The 16,833-nt window shown below is 43.6% G+C and overlaps 1 protein-coding gene across 1 annotated transcript in view; it reads left to right on the top strand.

Annotated features, from left to right (window-relative positions):
• LOC137528995 (cytochrome P450 2G1-like) overlaps positions 1–16,833 on the top strand; it is a 52,740-nt gene that overhangs the window by 19,780 nt on the left and 16,127 nt on the right. The window contains exons 5-6 of the mRNA XM_068250848.1: positions 1,931–2,107; positions 11,542–11,683. Of these exons, the coding sequence (XP_068106949.1) occupies positions 1,931–2,107; positions 11,542–11,683 (319 nt within the window). The remainder of the gene's footprint in view (positions 1–1,930; positions 2,108–11,541; positions 11,684–16,833) is intronic.

The raw sequence follows: 16,833 nt of genomic DNA, 5'->3' as shown, positions 1-16,833 counted from the left end.
AGTGCGGGAATCTCGTTCTACAAAGTCACTGGACCTGACAGGGTCCGTTTATTTATGGGGTAGCATGAGTAAGTTAGTAGTGCATGCTACAGCAGTAGCGTGCCTACTTTGAAAATGTTACTTGCGCTGCCACACTAAGCTGTGCTGCTTGAGCAGTGTAGCTTAGTGAATCAACCCCTACTGATTTGTCTGTGAGCCAGATGTTTTCATCAAAAGAGCCACATCTGGCTCCCGAGCCATAGGTTCCCTACCCCTGCTTTAAGGCCTGCTATATACAAGAAGCTGCAGGGTGCCAACTGTTCCTATGCACTGCCTGGGCACTTTCTAGGCACATGCGTACTTAGATGTGACACAAGGAAGTTTCTTGCTGCAGGGTAACCGCATGGCATGTGGAACACTGACACGTGTGGGTTTACAAATGCTGTCTTTTGGCTGCATTAAACTGCAGCAAGGGCTGCCCCCCAAGTGTATGTGTTTCCCCTCTAGCCCGTAGGGAGTGTTGATGGCTTGACTGTCATGACGGCACAAAATCTCACCTCCTTCTGTGTACAGCATTTCTTTTAATTGTCACCACGAGCACCTGTACCACATGACACTGGCGCACGTGATACAGGTGCTCGCATGCAACACTCACCATGGGCCAGGGGGGGGGGGGGGGAGGTGCACCAGGCATTACCAGACACATGAATGCCCTTACTGCTGTGCATACGATCAAGCCCTTGCAGCTAAGATTTCATCTAGAAATCGATCAAAGCGATCGATGAGGTGGCATATTGCTGCATCAATATCTGCTAGATTTGATTACTCTCATTGGCTGGATATTAACCCTTCTGGCGGTCTATTAAAAACCGCCAGGGGGCAGCGCAGCCGTTTTTTTGTAATTTTTTTTTTAAATCATGTAGCGAGCCTAGGGCTCGCGACATGATAGCCGCTGTGCAGCGGCATCCCCCTAGCCTCTTCGATCGCCTCCGGCGATTGGCGATCAGGAAATCCCGTTCAAATAACAGGATTTCCTGGAGGGCTTCCCCCGTCGCCATGGAGACGGGGCGGGATGACATCACCGACGTCATCCTCGTCGTGACGTCATCGGGAGTCCCGATCCAACCCTCAGCGCTGCCTGGCGCTGATAGGCCAGGCTGCGCAAGGGGTCTAGGGGGGGCGGCGCGGTGGATAGCGGCGAATCGGCGCAGGGGCAGCGGCGATCGGTGTGCTCACGCAGCTAGCAAAGTGCTAGCTGCGTGCAGCAAAAAAAAAATTTTGCAAATCGGCCCAGCAGGGCCTGAGAAAACCTCCTGCGCGGCTTACCCCAAACTACGTTCGGGGTTACCGCCAGGAAGGTTAAAGAGGGAGATTTAACAAAGGATTGAACTTCATTCCAATCAGTAGCTGATACCCCTTTCCCATTAGAAATCTTTTCCTTTTCATGAATAGAGCATCGGTGGGATCTGTATGGATGCTATTGTGGTGAAACCCCTCCAACAGTGTGATGTCAGGACCATAGTTTGATGTCTGAGAACCTCGTTACACTGTGGGAAATAATTGCTTTTTCCAACTGCCAAGCAAGCAGTATCTCCCTCTGTGCACAGAACTCTTATCAACGAACATTCTGTGCAGATCACCTGGCAGAACAAAAGATGTCTCCACCAGAGATATATTTCAGAATGTAAGTCGTGGAGAGGCAAGAATTTACAATAGGCAAACATTAACTAAATCATCTATAAATGAATATTGTAAAAAAAAAAAAAAAACAAGCAATTTTTTTAATTATGTTATTTTCACTGCAGTTCCTCTTTAATGCTGAAAGCCGAATAATGTATAGGCACTCTTAGCCTGCTGCCGTCTGCTCTGGGAAATGGTCCAGCAGGGACCTGGTGTGAGCTGACTCTTGATGAGTTATAATGGTCCGTCTGCTATTTTGCTTTTCTACCAGCTGCATGACCTGATGCCAGAGATACTGGACTATATCCCAGGACCTCACCAGAACATTGACACAATCCTGCATGAACAGCTGGAATATGTGTCTGAGAGAGTGAAGCTTAACCAGGAGACACTGGACCCCTCAAATCCCCGGGATTACATCGATTGTTTCCTCATCAAAATGATCCAGGTACACACACAGGATATTGTTCATGCAATCGCTCAGATAACAACTTGTAGCGTGATGTTTATATGAATAGTTTGACATCTGCAAAAGTCTATGGCCATTTTTGTTGTCCAGCGTTTACAAGGGTCATCTGGGAAGTAACAGGTGTTTTCAATTAAGGGAACATCTTATTTATTTTATCTTAGACGCACTGGCCCATATGCAGTGTCGGACTGGGAGGAGGAAAAGCTGAGGAAATCCACCTGCTGGCCAAGCAGCAGTAATCATGTGATATCACTCCCAATAGAAACCTGCAGCAAGTCTTCACTGTGAGCAGCAACACCTGATTATTGCTGCTTGGCCAGCAAGTTGATTTCCTCAGCTTTTCCAACTCCTAGTCTGACACTGCCCATATGCAATTAAAGTGGACTGGAACTCTTGCACAGGACACAAGGAAAACATAACAGAAATGCACCCTGTATTTATTTAAAGAGTTTAGCCTGTGTAACTCCCTGTAAAGAAAGGCGGAAGAGCCGCCGCCATGAGTCAGCGCATGGCGGAACGCGGAAGAACCGCCGCGTCGGACGTGGCGGTTAGCGACCATGGGCCTGGTTCGAGCAGTCTGACCCAGCGCGGGGAGGCCGCCGCCGGGGCTGAAGGCGGTGTGACCAACCCCGCGCACGAGTCAGCAAGCACATTGCAAGACAGTACTGGTGTGGCTGGGACTGATAGTCCACCAAGATTCAGAATGATGCGCGTGCGCGCAGAGAGGCAGAACTTATATGGCAGCCAGAAGTAGGTCAGCTGACCAAGCTGGTCAGCTGACAATTCCGTGTCCTCTCATTGGTCCAGCACTTAGGGAGGTGCTGGAGAGTAGCTGTGTATATATACTGCTGGCTGTTCAGTTGCTGGTTGTCTGGCGTTGCGATCACTATGTGGTAACACTCAGACCTGAGTCAGATCCTAAAGTGTGCCGGGACCAGCTGGAGCTGTAATCCTACACTTAGCTAGATTCTGTTGATAGTCTAAAGTACTAGTTTGATTGTGATTATCTGTTATGACCTTTTGCTTGTCTGACCATTCTTCTGAACTCTGATCCTGTAAGGAGCAGGCAATTAGAGCCAGCACCTGCGTGGTGGAGCCCCCCCTGAAGGGGTTAAATTTCGCAGGTACTGGCTCTTCTCTGATTAATTGCAGGTGGCCCACCCTGGCAGCAAGAGGAAGACTGGGCTGAGCAGCGCTGATTGGGCCTTAATTCGCGGGCTGCGCGAATAGGCCAATGAAAGAAGAGGAGGCAGTATATAAAGAACCGGCTGCGTAGCAAGTGCAGCCGGCTGAACAAGCTTTGTACAAGATTCTTCACTGACTCACCATGGATGCATTCGTGGCCGCAATTGCAAGTCGGGCCAGAGCGGAGGACGGAGAAGAGTGGATTAGGGACCTTTTTGCAGCCAGCAGCAGCGAGATGGCGGCGGTGGCGGGTCCTTCAGCGCCGCTTGGAGTTCCCTCTACACAGAACAGCATAGCTCTTCCAACCTCTCCTCGAGGCTCAGTGAGGGGCCGGAGCTCCAGTCGAGAGGAGGAGGAAAGGGAGGGCAGAAGACAGTGGGCGAACGAGAGGAGTGAGGAGGTGGCCAGGAGCAGAGGGGAGGAGGAAGGGGAAGTAGCCCTGCGTCATGCAGGGCAGGGAAAACGCCCTAGGAAAGCTAGAAGGGTCTTTTCTCCACCCCCTCCTCGTCGCTATGCCACCAAGAAAAAACAAGCAGGAAGCAGAGGCCAGTCACACATGCCTCAGGCGGAGACTCACCAGAGCACACTTGCAGCTGAAGCTGCAGAGGATCTCAATGCTGGCAGCAGCTCTCAGGCAGCGCAGCAGGAGGAGAGGGAGACATTACAAGCACCTATTCCTGGTGAGTTAATTGATCTTAATGCTATTACTTCTGTTAATGCTAAACTAGATGCATTGTTTAGTATGGTTAATGTGTTGTCTGATAAGGTTAACTGTAAGCAGACTGAGCCGCAGGGATCAGTGCAAGTTGTGAATGATTCTGAAATGGTTTCTCCGTCTGTAGTGTGGAATCCTCCAGCTATAGCTCCGGTTGCAGTTCAGGTGCCTTCTGTCCCTATTGTTAGACCAGGGGTCGGGGAGCAGCATTATAAAGAGGCCCTGCCATGCAAAGTTTCCCCGCTGGGTTTTCATCTCAGTTTGACAATTAAAGAAAAGATTTGGAGTGGGGATTTCGTGGATATTTTGACATTGCTCCCTTCCTATAAGGATTTGGGAAAAGACAAAAAAGATGAGGATGAAAGGAAAAGGCCTGTTACCCGATCCTTTAATAATTGGCTTCAGGCTTTTTGCATATACGCTGGTGTCATGGGCGAGCGTAAACCGGAGCTATGCTCGAGTCTTTTCCAGCATGTAGACATTGTTAATGAGGCTTATCGACAATTTGGCGGGAGCGCATGGTTCATGTACGATGAAGCGTTTCGCCAGAGGAAAGCAGTTCATCCTGAGTTAACATGGGGTACGAAAGAAGTCGGTCTGTGGCTGGGTTTCATGTTGCCCCAGCGTACAGCATTACCGAAACCAAATTCTCCTCAGGCAGTGGCGCCTTTTAAAAAGGGCCTATGTTTCGCCTTTAATGACAACCAATGCAAGTTTCTTAGTAATTGCCGTTACAGGCATGAGTGCAGCCACTGTGGTGGTTCGCACTCGGCATCTCGGTGTTTTAAAAAATTAGCCATTCAGGCGGGTAAAGAGCTTTTTCTCAAAAGCGGTGACCCCAGTGAGAATTCAAAGAATGCTTCAATGGCTAAGCAAGTACCCAAATCAGGAGAGCAGCTTTCTTCTAGTTAAAGGTTTTATGGAGGGTTTTCGGATCCCCCCTTTTACAGGCCAAGGATGTGTGGTGGTCCCTAACCTTAAGTCAGTTGATAGGTTCCCAAAGGCTGCATTTGACAAAATTTGTAAGGAGGTGGAGATGGGTCGGGTAGCGGGCCCTTTTGATGTCCCACCTTTTAAAAATTTTCGAATTTCCCCCCTCGGCGTTGTCCCAAAAAAGTCCAAAAATGAATTCAGATTAATTCATCACCTTTCGTTCCCAAGAGATGCATCGCTGAATGATGCGATTGATAGAGACTTAATTTCAGTAACTTATGTCTCATTTGAGCAGACCTTGACTGTTATTAGAAGGTTTGGAGCAAATGCACTTTTAGCCAAAGCAGACATAAAATCCGCTTTTAGACTATTGCCGATATGCCCAGAAGGTTTCAATTCTTTAGGTTTCTGTTTCAATAATAAATTTTATTTTGACAGATGTCTGCCTATGGGATGTTCTTTATCATGTTATTATTTCGAGTCCTTTTCATCCTTCCTGGAATGGGTAGTTTTGCAGAAAATTTCCCAGAGTGCAATTGTTCACTACCTGGACGATTTCCTAATAATTGGTCCTGGGGATTCTCCAGCTTGTCAGACAGCGCTAGATATATTTCAAGACACTATGCTAGACTTTGGGGTTCCGTTAGCTGACGACAAAACGGTGCTGCCCACAACTACATTGGAATTCCTAGGCATAACGATTGACACAGAGAAAATGGAATTCCGTCTCCCAGGGGAGAAGATAGAAGCTTTGAAAACCTTATTGAACTCCTTGTTAGGTAAGCAGAAGGCAACAGTGAGAGAAGTTCAAACTCTGCTGGGCCATCTGGCATTCGCCTCAAGGGTTATGCCCATGGGGCGAGTCTTTTCTAGGAGATTGGCTAAAAGCATAGCGGGCATGAAGTCCCCCCGCATGCACATTAGACTAGTGAAAGAAGTGAGAGATGACTTGATAGTATGGTCTGACTTCTTGTCATACTACAATGGCAGATCTCTTTGGCAGCGTGAGTTTGTATTAGACAAGGATATGGACTTTTATACCGACGCTGCGGGCTCGGTGGGCTATGGAGCCTATTGGAGGGGCCATTGGTCAGCTGAGCGGTGGCCTCCCTCCTGGTCAGATAAAGGGATTCTTAAGAACATTTTGCTTTTGGAACTTTTCCCTGTTATTGTTTCCCTGTCTTTATGGGGCAAGGAATTCGCTAACAGCAGGATACAATTGCAGACAGACAACAGAGGTGTAATGTTTTCTGTTAATTGTCTGTCTGCAAAATCCGAGCTGGTGGTCAAGCTTCTTAGGCACATGGTTTTCCTCTGTCTGCATTACAACATTTGGATTAAGGCAGTATACTTACCTGGGAAAGATAATTTAATTGCCGATTCCCTGTCTCGACAGCTATGGCCCTCTTTCAGAATGCTGGCGCCGGAAGCGGATGCCCTTGGCCTATCATGCCCCGGTCACCTTTGGGACTTGATTTAGCATTAATTGGAGACAGCGTTAAGAAATCGGTTTCTCCTAATACATGGGCAAGTTATGAACTAGCTTGGAAGAAATGGTGTGTTTTTTCGCTAGAACATGCAATATCCCCTTATGAGGATTCAGCTGAAATTTTCCTGTCTTTTATATGTAAAGAAGTTAATTTGGGTTCCTCCTATACCTCTATCTTAAAAGCCCTGGCTGGCGTATCTTTCTTTAGGCGTATGTGGCAGAGCCCTGGCCATCACCATTATGGCATAATAAAGCAATTGTTAAAAGGCCTGGGTAGAGGCACCCGGATCCCAGATAGGCGCAGGCCAGTTTCTTTTGCCATGTTGCAAAAGCTGTTATTTTCTTTAAAAGATATTTGCTTTGACGTTTTTGAATGCCGTTTATTTTCCGCGGCTTTCGCGCTGGCATTTTTTGGTGCACTGCGCATTTCCGAATTGGTGTCCCCGAATAAGTCTTCGGAATCCAATCTTAGTTCTGAGCATGTGGTGTTACAGGATAATAGAGTGAGCCTTTTTATTTGTAAATCAAAAACTGATCAGACAGGAAAGGGCAGATGGGTTCAATTAGGTGCCCTGGGTGGTTCTGTCTCTTGCCCAGTTGCGGCAGTGCGGGATTATTTGGCAATAAAGCCTATGGCACGGTCATTCCTGGTTCACAGGGATGGTTCCCCTGTTTCTTCATTTCAGTTTAGAGCCATTCTAAAGAAATGTCTGACTAGGCTGGGTCTCCAGGATTGCAATTTCACGGCTCATTCGTTCAGAATTGGAGCCGCTACAGAAGCGGCCAGGTTAGGAATGCCCGATGAGATAATCCAAAGGATCGGTAGATGGGAATCCGAAAGGTTCCGCATATATATTAGGCCTAACATGTGTTTGTGATTTATTTATTTATTTTTCAGGTCGTAAATTATGCATATGGGTGATAGGTCACTCATTTGTATATTGGGCGAATAGGAGAGCTCGGAACAGGCCTTATTCCACCAATCTTTTCCTCTGCCCTGATCAGTTTCAGGTTCTTTGGCAAGGTACGAGGGGTCTCCGCCGGGCGGGCCTGATTTCTTTAGTTAATAAGAAGCTCTCTGTCTGGCCTGCCCCGGACATCCTTATCATCCATATTGGCGGAAATGACCTGGCAAAAATAAATACAATTGAACTCATGCGTATGTTGGAAATGGATTTAAGGTCACTGGCTGCGCAACTTCCTAATGTTAAGTTAATTTTCTCGGAAATCATTCCTAGAATGTTATGGTTATCAAATAAACAAAAATTTGTTGAAAAGATAAGAAAACGTGTTAATAGATTTTTGGCTAACAGAATTATGCCGGAATTAGGTGGAACGACTATCCGCCATGTGGAGCTGGAGGGTGCTGTGGCTGGCTTGTTTAGGAGAGATGGCATTCACCTCTCTCCTATAGGTCTTGATATATTTAACAGTAATTTGCATACTGGTATAGAAAGAGCCGCGGGTTTGGGGGACCAGTCCGGCTATGCAGGACTGGTTGTTGGGTAATGTCACCCTGTGGGCGGACATTTGATTTATGTTATTATATTTGATTTGAGAATTGTATGGTTATGTTGATTCAATTTTGGTCAATAAATTAATTTGATTCTTTACTAATGGTATCTGGATGAGTTATCCAGATTGGTGTACCCCAATAAACGGCCGCGGCCTTTCGCCAATTGTGTGTGTATTTATTTATGTTACTGTAAGTGTTAAGCGTTTATTTTACCTGAATGGGGGGTGCTACACCATGTAAGGAGCAGGCAATTAGAGCCAGCACCTGCGTGGTGGAGCCCCCCCTGAAGGGGTTAAATTTCGCAGGTACTGGCTCTTCTCTGATTAATTGCAGGTGGCCCACCCTGGCAGCAAGAGGAAGACTGGGCTGAGCAGCGCTGATTGGGCCTTAATTCGCGGGCTGCGCGAATAGGCCAATGAAAGAAGAGGAGGCAGTATATAAAGAACCGGCTGCGTAGCAAGTGCAGCCGGCTGAACAAGCTTTGTACAAGATTCTTCACTCCCCTCCCCCCCTCCCTATTTTCGTCGCGGTTGCGTACGGGGTACAGTCCCGGGTAATGTCACCCTGTGGGCGGACATTTGATTTATGTTATTATATTTGATTTGAGAATTGTATGGTTATGTTGATTCAATTTTGGTCAATAAATTAATTTGATTCTTTACTAATGGTATCTGGATGAGTTATCCAGATTGGTGTACCCCAATAAACGGCCGCGGCCTTTCGCCAATTGTGTGTGTATTTATTTATGTTACTGTAAGTGTTAAGCGTTTATTTTACCTGAATGGGGGGTGCTACACCATGTACCCTGCTATTCTGATACTCTGTTGCCGAATCCCGGCTTGCCCTAAAGACTCCGCATCTGCCTCCTGATTCTGTACCTCGATATTTCTGATACCCTGTTGCCGAACTCTGCTTGTATTATACTGCAGATCATCAATAATCGGGTATATTCTGCATTCTCGGTGATACTGCAGTTCGCCGGTAATCAGACCCTCTCTGTGTTACACCGATCGTTACACTCCCCCTCATTTGTGTCTAATCACTCGTTGTAATTTGATCTCCCCCCAGTGTCACATGACTATTAAAAAGTCAGATTGTAAGTGAATCCACTGTTTTCACAATCAATCGTCTTTCACCAAAGTGGTCATTCAATTCTCATATCCAAGTGGTAGACCATCACCTAAAGGATTAGAGGGAGCTTACCAACTGTTGACAACCCATGTTATAAGGTTGTATGTCTTGCATTCAGTGGTAAAAAGGACCAGAGACAGGCGGCACCTCTTATACTTTCTTACTGATTGTGGACCAGCATACAAGCGCAATATTGTTTTGGGGTTCCCATTGCTTGGGCCCCGTATGTAAGTTTTATTGAATTGTATTTATTTTTATGGCTATGTGCTATGTTTTTTAATAAACGGGTTACACTTAGCTCTACCGTTTATTTACATGTTTTATTGGTAAGCTCCCTCTAATCCTTTGGGTGACGGTCTACCACTTGGATATGAAAACTGAATGACCACTTTGGTGAAAGACGATTGATTGTGAAAACAGTGGATTCACTTATGATCTGCGCTGATTTTTTAATAGTTTTTATGTGTGGACTTTTGGACTCTGTCCCTTCTTGCCAGCGATCGAACTATTGATTTCCTTGGCGCTGATTTTTGGTTTTGTTGAAAACAGTGTCACATGACTGCCTATGGCAGATAAGCACAGGCTGTAAACAATATCTCTGCTTCCATGAATCAGGAAGTAGAAACTGTGCAGATTTATTTTAGGATTTGTATCAGCTGTAACAAAGAAATGTTTTTTGTTTAAAAGTTATTATGCTGTTGCATATCTTTTAGAGCAGAGAGGAGTTCTGAGTTCAGGTCCACTTTAACTTCTTTCTCCTGAGTTTTCTTCCAGGAGACAATTTTTCATCTCACATATCTAAAGAATAACATTTAAAGCAAACCTGAACGAAAAGTAACTTATGAGATAATGAATTGTATGTGTAGTACGGATAAGGAATAGAACATTAGTACCAAAGAAAATAGGCTCACATTGATTTCCTGTACAGGAAGGGTTAAGAAACGTCAATTGTTGTCTATGCAAAAGAGCTTCTCTGAGCTCTTCCACACAAATTGGGTCACAGACAGTTGTGTTTTCTGAAGCACTTATACATCAAAGAAACAGTGAGAGACAGGTTGAGATAAGGTTTTACTGCAGGAAAGTTCAAAGACCCTTTAGCTCTGCTCTGTTTTATCATTTAAAAGACAAGAGTGTGATTTTTAAACCGCAAATATGACTGAATAATGCAATATTATATACAAAAAGCTATATAACTAAAAATAAAAATATGAGACTCTTTTCTTTGCTACTAATGTTCTATTCCTTATCCGTACTACACATACAATTCATTATGTCAGAAGTTACTTGTCGTTCAGGTTTGCTTTAAAAGTTATTATTTAGATATGTGAGATGAAAAATTGTCTCCCGTGAGAAAACTCAGGAAAAAAAAGTTAAAGTGGACCTGAACTCAGACCTCCTAAAACTTTATCACTACTTATCACAATGAACTGATCTATATCTTGTTTTTTTCCGCCACCAATTAGGCTTTCTTTGCGTGGTACATTTTGCTAAGAGCTACCTTACTGTAAATGCATTTTAACAGGAAGAGTAAGAAAAAATAATACATGCCTCCATAATTAAAACCCACGTATTGTATTTGCCTAATAGTCCCGGGTATAACACTGTTTAAATTATGGCCCTATCACAATGTATGGCGACAATATTTTATTTGGAAATAAAAGTGCATTTTTTCTGTTTTGCATCCATCACTATTTACAAGCTTTTAATAAAAAAAAAATAGAAATATTTAATCTTTACATGGATATTAAAAAAGTTTAGACCCTTAGTTAATTTTTACTTTTTTTTATGGTAATGTTGTTGTTTTTTTTATTAAACATTTTATTTGGGTATTTTTGGGAGGGTGGGATGTAAATAGTAATTTTTTAATGTAAATATGTGTTTATTTTTTTTTTTAATATGTAGATTTAGTTTTACTATTTGGCCACAAGATGGCAACCATGAGTTTCTTTACATGACGTCACTCTAAGCATATCCTGTGCTTAGAGGGACGTAAGAGGCAGAAAGAGCGAGGCTTCCGAGAGAAGCCGTCGCTTTTTCTGCCAGGGAAAAAAATCAATGATGGGCACCATGTCCCGATTTATTAATCCCTGGGCTAACGAACCTCAGACCGGGAGCACGCATGCACGCGCGTGATCGGGCACGGGAGCGCACATGGCCTAACTAGTTAAAGTAAACCTAATGTGAGAGAAGTATGGAGACTGCCATATTTACTTCCTTTAAAAAAAAAAATACCAGTTGCCTGGCTGCCCTACTAATCCTCTGCCTCTAATACTTTTAGCCATTGACCCTGAACAAGCATGCAGGTCAGGGGTTTGACTTCTGTCTATATATCCCTCTCACTTCAGGTGCCCTTTAAGCCTTATCATACTGTATATTTATTGCGCATTGTATTTTGTATAGTTAGTCTTTATTAACCATTTGTAAATGTGTCACTTTATTTCCAGGAAAGCCAAAACCCGACCTCTCAATTTAACATAAAGACTTTGTTGCTAAACATTGTCCAACTGTTCTTTGCCGGGACAGAAACAGTTAGTGGCACTTTACGGCATGGTCTTCTTCTTCTACTCCATTACCCTGAGATACAAGGTATCTAATGAAAAGTTAATATTATATAAGAAAGACAATGTTCTTCTCATATTAGTCATGGCCTAATGGAATGGTTGCTGTTATTCCTCTGCTAAGCTTGCCTTTGTATTTTCAGCTTTAAGGTAAAACTATAAAATAAACTATATTCTACAAGTCTAATGTTTAAAAAGTGTAGGTTTGAGAATGACAGTTAAACCTTTTACTTTATCCTCAACAGCATTTGGACTCGCACAATTGTCTTGGTCCTAATTTTCCTGGCAATTTTCCTGTTACAATCTAATTGCTTTAAGGTGGCCACACACGATACAAAAAAATAACCCAATTTTATGGCAATTCGATAAAAAAGATCAAATTTCCCAAAAAATTGAAAGCTTTTTTTTTTTTTTTTTTATTCGAGCAAGAAATCTGATCGGATTTCCTGTTTTTATTTAATAAAAGTTGATCTGGAATGGTGGATTTTTCTGATCAATTTTTATGAAAGTTGAATGATGTGTGGTAGATTGTCAATTTATTAATACATAAACAAAAGCAATTTTCTCAGAGTTTTCAATAATTTTTTATCATAATTGAGGAAAAATTGAACATATGTGGTCCGATTTTTGAAATTTTACAATCAGTCAGAAAATTGATTGCAATTCTTGAATTGAACAGATATTTAAGAAATTGTATGGTGTGTGGCCACCTTTACAGTTGAGAAAATAACTGCCCATGTACTCAAAGGGATCATTTGGGGCTGATAACGTTTGGTAGTCGAATGTAGCATCATGTTGACTGAGTGGTGCAAAATGTGCCACAAGAAGTGTTTTAGGAGTAGAGACTAATAATTGTGTTTGTTCGTGTAGATGAATTGTGTTGTTGCCTGAAGGGTAAGTGATGTACAAACACGAGGACCAAATGAAAGTGGTGGTTGTGATGTACTATGAGATGATGGTGGACCATCAATGTGAAAGCCTGTCACTGCATTCATTGGAATAAGCCCATTCAATTGCAAAAGTGCCACCTTACATTTGTAGGCTGTGGTCACTGAGGGAATTGTAGGAGATAGTTTACTACTGTATTTTGATAGAGGAAGAGGGTGGGGGGAGACAGAGAGCGCTCCAATGGTGCATTAACTCAGATGTAAAATATCACACACTTTAAAAGTTACACTTACAATAATGATGATGATGCTGCGCTTTGCTTATCAATCCTCCAGTGGAGTACCTCAGCCTAATCCTGCCTGGCCAGGGCGGGAGGTGTAGATGGTATTACAAGAGGACGTCCGTCTGGGGGAGAGAGCTGTGCGCTGTAGCTACTGTCTGACGTCACTACCGGTTTCGGCGTTAGTCCACGCCTTCCTCAGGTGACGTTCGCCTCAGACAGTCCAGTATACATAGATTCGCCCTCATGGCAACTGTTGCCAGGGGGCGGTTTTAAAATTCACAAAACTTTATTAAGACTTTTTTGTAAAAACAAAGACAATCTTCCACCGTCAAGTGGATAACTACAATGTAGCTTCAATTCAACTTGTATATTTTATAAAAACATGGGCGCAAAGCTAATTAAACCTAACCCCCTGTTCCTTAAAGAGAACCCGAGGTGGGAATTACTTTTACTATTGGGGCACAGAGGCTGGTTGTGCGCACTAAGACCAGCCTCTGTTGCCCCATCGTGTGCCTCCATGTCCCCCCTGCTCGCCGCTATACCCCCCGCATTGCTGGCGACACGCAGCGTGTCGCCAGCTCAATGTTTACCTTGCGCTGTCTGTCAGCGCCGCTCCCCCACCTCCTCCGCATCGGCGCCACCGGCCGCGTCACTTCCCTCCTATCAGCGGGAGGGAAGGGACACGGGCGGGTGTGCCGATGCGGAGGAGGCAGGGGAGCAGCGCTGACTGACAGCGCAAGGTAAACATTGAGCTGGCGACACGCTGCGTGTCGCCAGCAATGCGGGGGGTATAGCGGCGAGCAGGGGGGACATGGAGACACACGATGGGGCAACAGAGGCTGGTCTTAGTGCGCACAACCAGCCTCTGTGCCCCAATAGTAAAAGTAATTCCCACCTCGGGTTCTCTTTAATATTTACAGTTGGGGTACAAGCCCATTTTAAAAAGAATCGCTTACTACTAACTGACTGAGCAAACCGCTCACACCACCGGTCTGCACAGCGCCGATGTAATAACTAATCAGACATTGATGCAGACCTAAATGTAAAAACAAAGAGGTTCCTCTCTGTAAGTGCACCAACTGTGTGCATAAATTATGGTTATAAAACATAGCACCACTTTGCGAAAAATCATTTTCAATGGTGGGTGTAATTGGAAAAATTATTTCCCATATATATATGTGTATGCTCTGCTAAAGGAATAGATTAATAAAATGATTTCTATGTAAGCCAATTACCAATGTGCATTTCATCCACTATGAACAAAAATCAGATCTTACTACAGGCATAATTTCATATGTGAAACTTCTTCTCCTATATTCCGCTTCGCCTATGAGCTTGCTGACTGAATGCTCACTTTGCGCTTCGTCTATGGTCAATAAAATCAATAAAATCAGACCTTACTGCAGGCAAATTTTCTTATATCAAATGTCTATTCTGCCGTGCTGTTGTGCCTTTTAATCTACCTGATCTGAGAGCTGCCAATAATTAATACAACATCCGAAATGCCTGTGGGCACGGAATTACCGTGCCCATGACGTACTTCACCAAGAATAACGGCAATCAATCGTCAATTCATTCATATGCCCTGACGGTGACAATTTTTATATCAATGTGCAAACTACTTATATATGGATAACAAATATATGTTTCTCTCTATCCTGGTATATGCCACTGGCACAGGGGTTCAATTCAGACCCTACTGCAACTAGAGTTCCGCTCATACCGGTAAATGGTCACTGCAAACATGCCGAAGGTCAATATCACTTTTGGACAAATATCATAATACCTAATTCATAATCTACAGTAAAATATTGGCCATCTTGTAGTTGAAAAGTGTGCACATGTGTATGTATGGGTCCGGAAACACTCACACACCTGCGCACACCTCACAAACTGTATCCAAATACAACACTAATACCTGCTGTCATCCATAATGCACCCTTTGTTACTGGCAACACAATCAAAGGCTCAGCACTCAGAGCTGCCTCGGTGCACTTCCATCCTAACAACCTCAAACAGATACACCTCCCAAACTGCAACCTCAATATCCTACAGATGGTCACCAGTTCTATGCCTTAATCTCATTTTTCTAGGACCGTCCAGTGTGTCAACAGGGCCCTGTTTACTTCCCTTCTGGTTACACACAGGAGGTGGATTCAGGTTATGAAACTTTGAACCTCTAGATCTTCATTTAGCCCTCTTGGGGATAGTGTGTCCATTCTGAAGATCCTGTAGACTTCCCTCTCACATAGTCTTTTGTATCTCAGGCCCATCGGGAGGGAATCCGATATATGTTCCAAGCCAGTGATTGTTAGACTTTCCGGATCTCCTTGGTGACATTGATGGAAATGACGTGGGACACTATGTTTATCGGATTTGGCCAAGATGTTGCATTTATGTTCTCCTAACCGAGTTCTAAGTTCACGGGTAGTCATACCCACATATCTTTTATTACAACCGCATTGTAACAAATAGATGACAAATTTTGTCGCACAGTTTATGAATTGTTTTAGAGGTATGGGGGGGCCTTCATGATTTGGAATGATTTTAAGCCTATGTAGCATAAATTGGCAACATCCACATCTGCTTGATCCACACCTAAAGTTTCCCGTCACATTGCTTTTCAACCAGGTGATCGGTTCTTGTACATCAATTTTGCTCGGTGCGATCACATTTTTGATCGATTTTGCTTTCCTGTAGATAACTTGAGGCACCTCTGGCAAAAGATCTTTCATTATGGGATCTTGTAACAATATAGGCCAATTCCTTTTTATAATGCCTTGGATTTTTCTTGAGCTTCCAGTATACTTGGTGATAAAAGTGGGCCCATTTCTGGAGCTTGTGGTTTTCGCTTTACTTCCATAACCCTTTTGTTTACTGATCTCATTCCTATCTGTGTGAATCTGCTCCAGCACTTCATCTTTTTCATTTTTATCTTCAGTGATGTTGATGTCCTGGTATTCTGACATGGCAGCATCAATGCGATCATCCGTATAGCCTTTTTCTTTGAATTTCTTTCTTAGTATACTCGATTGATTTTGGTAATCCGTGTCATTAGAGCAATTCCTCCTTAATCTGCAGAATTGACTCCTCAGAATGTTGCTTATCCATCCGGGATGATGACAGCTATCTGCATGGAGATATGAATTGCCTGCTGTGGGCTTGAAATGTGTCCTGGTTTGTATATTAGAATCTTTATCTATGAAGAGTTCAAGGTCCAGGAATACTAGTTCACTTTCGTGAATAACACAAGTAAATTCCAGCCCAAAATCATTGTTGTTACAATAAGTGACAAAGTCCTGAAATCTATCTTTAGTCCCTTCCCAGATCAACAAGACATCGTCTATATACCTAGTGTACAGCACCAGGTTAGATCTAAATGAGTGGTCAGACCAAATAAAGTGTTCTTCCCAGAATGCCATGTAGATATTAGCAAAACAGGGGGCAAACCCCGCTCCCATGGAGGTTCCGCACTTCTGTAGATAATAATCCCCCATGTAGGTGAAATAATTGTGCTCCAACGCAAATTTGAGAAGATCCAATATGAATTGGGCCTGACCTCTATTAAGGGATTCATCTTTGGACAAAAAATGTCTGATAGCCTCCAGACCTTTAGTGTGAGGTATACAAGTGTACAGGGAGCAAACATCAAGGGAGGCCCAGTAATAATCTCTTTTCCAAACATACTGTTTGATTATTTCTAAAGCGTGTAGAGAATCTCTCGTGTACGATTCTGTATGTTGTACTACAGGTTGCAGGAAATGATCAACATAATCCGATAAAGGTTTTAGTATACCTTCCATCCCTGCAACAATGGGCCTCCCTGGTGGTTCTGTTGTGTTCTTATGAATCTTTGGGATATGATAGAAATATGGGATCAGTGGATTCTTAGGCTTAAGAAAATTATACTCATCCTTATTTATGATCTCGTTAGTGATTCCGCTATCAAGGATCTTTACTAGATCTTTAGAGAACTCCTGTGTTGGATCTTTTCTTAATTTGACATA

This window comes from Hyperolius riggenbachi, chromosome 8, assembly GCF_040937935.1.
Source record: "Hyperolius riggenbachi isolate aHypRig1 chromosome 8, aHypRig1.pri, whole genome shotgun sequence".
Taxonomy (NCBI): Eukaryota; Metazoa; Chordata; class Amphibia; order Anura; family Hyperoliidae; genus Hyperolius; species Hyperolius riggenbachi.
Note: the sequence above shows the minus strand (reverse complement) of the source record. Positions and strands in the feature narration are given on the sequence as shown.